This window comes from Haliotis cracherodii, unplaced genomic scaffold, assembly GCF_022045235.1.
Source record: "Haliotis cracherodii isolate W230 unplaced genomic scaffold, xgHalCrac1.p SCAF_6, whole genome shotgun sequence".
Lineage (NCBI taxonomy): Eukaryota > Metazoa > Mollusca > Gastropoda > Lepetellida > Haliotidae > Haliotis > Haliotis cracherodii.
This window is the reverse complement of record NW_027266319.1, coordinates 19,575,674-19,581,673: the sequence shown is the minus strand read 5'-3', so window position 1 is coordinate 19,581,673 and position 6,000 is coordinate 19,575,674. Positions and strand designations below refer to the sequence as shown.

At 39.6% G+C, this 6,000-nt stretch overlaps 1 protein-coding gene across 1 annotated transcript in view; it reads right to left on the bottom strand.

Moving 5' to 3' along the window:
* The window catches only part of LOC139445188 (uncharacterized), a 35,810-nt gene that overhangs the window by 4,559 nt on the left and 25,251 nt on the right, over window positions 1–6,000 (bottom strand). Inside the window, exon 3 of the mRNA XM_071226316.1 lies at window positions 4,093–4,184. Within this exon, the coding sequence (XP_071082417.1) occupies window positions 4,093–4,184 (92 nt within the window). The remainder of the gene's footprint in view (window positions 1–4,092; window positions 4,185–6,000) is intronic.

The following is a 6,000-nucleotide window of genomic DNA, read 5'->3' as shown; positions in this document are numbered from 1 at the left end:
ACCCTATGATACATTCAGATGGGACACTGCAACCCCGAAACTACAGTCATAAACAATAGAATGTACGCATTATACAATTATATTATATTAATTAATAATTACTTTACGTACTTCAGTAAAACAAGTTCCAAGAAATTAAAAGTTCCAATTTTATCCTTCAGACTCTTTTGACGCATCTTGTGCCTGGACATGCTGCCGCCCTGTCACTCTCCTCCTACAAATATCGCTTATCACAATGATATTGTATTAGGATCCCTTTCAGAACGCGGATATTTAAACATAACCATGACAACCTCAAACCATTTCACTCTTTGTTTGAAAAAAACACTACCGTCACACTTGGACATTCAAGACAGTTGTGTGAATCTTCGCCCGGCATTAGCCAGATGCTTGATGGCACTGACCAAACCAAGCCAAACACTGCCGTCATGCCAACACCCGCTTATACCAACTCGGGGATTAACGTTGTGGAATCAGCCTATCGGAATTACTCTTTTCAGATTCAAATAGCGTCAAATAAATTCTTGAAGAATGCTGTAAAATGAAGGCATCATATGTGGTATGGGGTACCATTTGTGCGCTTATGTAAGCATGCAGAAATGAAATATAGTGTACATATATATGTGTAAGCTTCCACGGGTGTGTTTGTTTGTTGTGTAACGCTGCCCTCGCCAATATCCAAGCCGTGTTACGTTCGGCTGTTTTGAGGGTAGTGTTAGTCGCCAAGAAACAGTTAAAACACGTCTACATTGTCAACATGTTTTGTTGGTTTTGTTTGTTGTTTAGCACCGAATATTCCAGCTATATGACGACGGTCTAAATAATCGAGTCTGAACCACACATTCCAGTGATTGATATCATGAGCAACGCCCCAAGCCGTCGAGGTACGATAACACGCAATCCACCAAGTCACCGAGCCTGACTACCCGATAAATTTAGTCGCCTCCCACAATGACTCGTTATTGCGGAATATTGATAACCAGCACCAGGAACGTTACGGTCCAGATTAACGAGGTCGCATCGCGTAAAGCAGTGGAATTTTGAAAAAAACGTTATTGTTTAACGCCGCACTCAGCAATATACAAGTTATATGACGGCGGCACATATTTGACCAAGCCAGGGCCAGACAATCCAGTGGTTCATATTTTGGGCAACTATGCGATAACAGACAGTCAAACAGAGTCACTGAGCCATTTAATCGCCTCTTGGGTTACAGGGGGCCGATTCAAACCGGAACCCACGTTGGCGCAGTGGGAGTAGATTTCAGGAAGTGACTAATAGACCTTGAGTTATATTATCAGGAAGACATCTGGGAAATAAAATGGGCCCAAGAGGGAAATACGTGTGTGAATTGTGCGTGATCTCAGTGGGTAATCAACTAATGTGAGAGAGAGTGAATTTTTGGGGGTGGGATTGAGTCGGTGTGTGAGTGATCGAGTGAGTGGGTAGGTGGGTCAGTGAGTAAGTTGGTGGTTGGATGAGAGGGTTGTTGGTTGAGTGATGAGTAAGTGAGTGAGTGAGTGAGTTTGTTGGTGGGTAGATGAATGGTTAAATGAGTGAGTGAGTGAGTAAGATATTAAATCCCAGTAGTACCTAGGAGCACTTCAGGGATGATACAGTTTTTCTCTCGGAACACATAAACGGGGTATCTGAATTGACTGAATACGGCTGTATAACGTTTTTACCAATACTTTTGAGCAACAGACACACTTCACCCTTAGGCAACAGAGCCACTTCTCCCTTAAGGTAACAAAGCCACTTCTCCCTCAAGGCAACAAAACCACTTCCCACTAAAAGAAAGAAAATAACTTCTCCCTCAAGGAAACAAAATCACTTCTCACTAAAAGAAACAAAACCACTTCACCCTAAAAGAAACAAATCACTTCTCCCTAAAAGAAACAAAACCACTTCTCCCTAAAAGAAACAAACCACTCCTCCCGCAAGGAAACAAAATCACTTCTCCCTTAAGGAAACAAAGCCACTTCTCCTAAAAGAAACAAAATCACTTCTCCCTCAAGGAAACAAAATCACTTCTCCCTAAAAGAAACAAAATAACTTCTCCCTCAAGGAAACAAAACCACTTCCCCCTGAAAGAAACAAAACCACTTCTCCCTAAAAGAAACAAAACCACTTCTCCCTAAAGGAAACAAAGTCACTTCTCCCTAAAAGAAACAAAATCACTTCTCCCTAAAAGAAACAAAACCCCTCCTCCCGCAAGGAAACAAAACCACTTCTCCCTCAAGGCAACAAAACCACTTCTCTCGCAGGGAAACAAAACCACTTCTCCCTAAAAGAAACAAAATCACTTATCCCTAAAAGAAACAAAACCACTTCTCCCTAAAAGAAACAAAACCACTCCTCCCGCAAGGAAACAAAATCACTTCTCCCTCAAGGCAACAAAGCCACTTCTCCCTCAAGGCAACAAAACCACTTCTCCCTAAAAGAAACAAAATCACTTATCCCTCAAGGCAACAAAATCACTTCTCCCTCAAGGCAACAAAATCACTTCTCCCTCAAGGCAACAAAACCCCTTCTCCCTAACAGAAACAAAATCACTTCTCCCTCAAGGCAACAAAATCTCTTCCCCCTCAAGGCAACCAAACCCCTTCTCCCTGCAACTGTTCAGTGTGCCCGTTTGGCTCAGTTCTACATGACCAAGGCGGGTTCACGTCATAACCGATCAACGGCTCAACTTACGTGTCTGTCAAAATTGGTTCTTGGTTAGATGTGTTTACCATGAACATATTCTGAGCATGGTAATAAAAGAATACAACCTGGACAAAAAGTCGTCAAAGGTAATCGATGGAAGCCACTTCGTCTGTTGTGACAATGACGAGGCAGGCCGTCGTGGTTTTGAAAACAGCGTTATTCGCCAAGAAACAGACGACGAGTGAAAACACGTCCACGTGTTCAGCAGGTTTTGCTGGTCTGTTTGTTGTTTAACGCCGCACTCAGCAATATTCCAGGTATGTAGCGGCGATCTGTCAATAATCGATTCTGGACCAGACAATCCAGTGACTGACATCATGAGCATCGATCTACGCAATTGGGATATGATGACATGCATTAACCAAGTCACCCGATCCCGTTAGTGGCCTCTTTAAACAAGCATGGGTTGCTGAAGACAAATGCTAACCCGGTTCTTCAAGGGTGGAGACAAGCATGGGTTGCTGCAGACCAATGCTATCCCGAATCTTCACGGATCTGTTCAGCAGGTACACGTGTACACGTCTTTGCCGCACCTCCGTCTCAGCAAGCCACGTGTGTCGGCTAGCATGGCGCGAGATACATGTTAGTGAAATTGCATGTCAGTAGTACTCTCTTCATCATACAATTTTAGAAACCAGTTTGTAATACAATGCCTGAGTGAACCAACCCGTGTATTATTATATAGCGCCAAATGATTCACGCCCACGTGTCTGCACATAAACACTCAAACATCGGGAAGCATTCACTTGAACTCCATGTGAACGTTAGGCAATTGTTCTTCGAGCAAGTAGACATTGAATCGATATATGGAGCTTATCCTACTATGAGACCTCATTTGCAAATTTATCGAATCGTGAACGCATTGAACACAACGAAAACAGTATTATATGATAAAATGCTTGGAAGTTCGGCCATTAAACATTTATTCTAAGACTCTATGTGTATTTCATCAAATTGGAAAAGAGAGAGTTTATTCAGTATTGAAGGCATCGTGGCCAAGAGTTCAATTTATTTCATATGACACGACAAGGACGAATATATTGTTATAAGCTATTTATGGCAAAAATACCACTAAACATAAATTACTTTATTATTTTAAATTATGCGGTTATAATAAGAAATACGTTTTTATAACGACACATCATATCAGTTGTCGCAGCTGAAAAGTGATTTAACCAGTCATCACAAATATGTCCCTCCTTGTGGCTATTGTGGCCATTGTGGCCCCCCGATCCACTGTTTACCTCCTCTAGGTTGGGTATTAAGACTTATTCCACGCCATGATACCCTCGGGGTGGTGTAAATACAAATGTTTGTGGAAGCAATTAACATTGCTGACTTAGTACAGAGAGTACAGTTACGAAATATTGAGAAACGACGTACCATGTCCTGGCTTCCGGTGGCGACAGATGACGTAGGTGATGACGAGGATGATGACACCGAATCCTGCTAAACCGGCGAGTATCAACCAGAATCTGTGAACAGTACTCACATATTATTCTACATTTAGAGCAAGAAAAAACATATTTAACAAACATACACACCTGGACCTGTATTATAATAATTAATATTTTATCACCATTTAGAACCATATGATAATCTGTTCGGGAAGAAATAAACTCGCGGCATCTAATTTGTGGTGTCACGTGGTCCTATCAGGCTCTTGTGTCGTTGTTTGAATATTTCCGGATAACGTAAAGATATAATAGGAAAGTCCATTTCTGACACTCGTGATATTAATTTATCTAGAAATATTTAAACACAAGGGCTCGTGAGTCCTATGTACAGCGCACTGGTCACATATCAGGCAAAGTTAAGTAACGTGGGTTGTGGAGAATTAGTGGATCGGCGACTGTGTTCGGTAGCTTGGCTCCTGAGAGTTTCTTTGGTTTCTAACACATATATGTCGTAACAAATGTAATAACAAACACAGAACTGACCCAACAATAACAAAGACAGTAATGTCTTAACAATAACCAACACAGAAATGTAACAATAACCAACACAGAAATGTAACAATAACCAACACAGGAATGTAACAATAACCAACACAGAAATGTAACAATAACCAACATAGAAATGTAACAATAACCAACACAGAAATGTAACAATAACCAACACAGAAATGTCGTAACATTAACAAACACAGGAATGTCACAACATTAACAAACACAGGAATGTCTTAACAATAACCAACATAGAAATGTAACAATAACCAACACAGAAATGTAACAATAACCAACATAGAAATGTAACAATAACCAACACAGAAATGTAACAATAACCAACACAGAAATGTCGTAACATTAACAAACACAGGAACGTCACAACATTAACAAACACAGGAATGTCTTAACAATAACCAACATAGAAATGTAACAATAACCAACACAGAAATGAAACAATAACCAACATAGAAATGTAACAATAACCAACACAGAAATGTAACAATAACCAACACAGAAATGTCGTAACATTAACAAACACAGGAATGTCACAACATTAACAAACACAGGAATGTCTTAACAATAACCAACATAGAAATGTAACAATAACCAACACAGAAATGAAACAATAACCAACACAGAAATGTAACAATAACCAACACAGAAATGTCACAACATTAACAAACACAGGAATGTCTTAACAATAACCAACATAGAAATGTAACAATAACCAACACAGGAATGTAACAATAACCAACACAGGAATGTAACAATAACCAACATAGAAATGTCGCAACATTAACAAACACAGGAATGTCGTAACAATAACCAACACAGGAATGTAACAATAACCAACACAGGAATGCAACAATAACCAACACAGGAATGTAACAATAACCAACACAGGAATGTAACAATAACCAACACAGGAATGTCGTAACAATAACCAACATAGAAATGTAACAATAACCAACACAGAAATGTCGCAACATATAACTAACACAGGAATGTCGTAACAATAACCAACATAGAAATGTAACAATAACCAACACAGGAATGTAACAATAACCAACACAGGAATGTAACAATAACCAACACAGGAATGTAACAATAACCAACACAGAAATGCAACAATAACCAACACAGGAATGTCGTAACAATAACCAACATAGAAATGTAACAATAACCAACACAGAAATGTCGTAACAATAACAAACACAGGAATGTCGTAACAATAACCAACATAGAAATGTAACAATAACCAACACAGAAATGTCGCAACATTAACAAACACAGGAATGTCGCAACAATAACCAACATAGAAATGTAACAATAACCAACACAG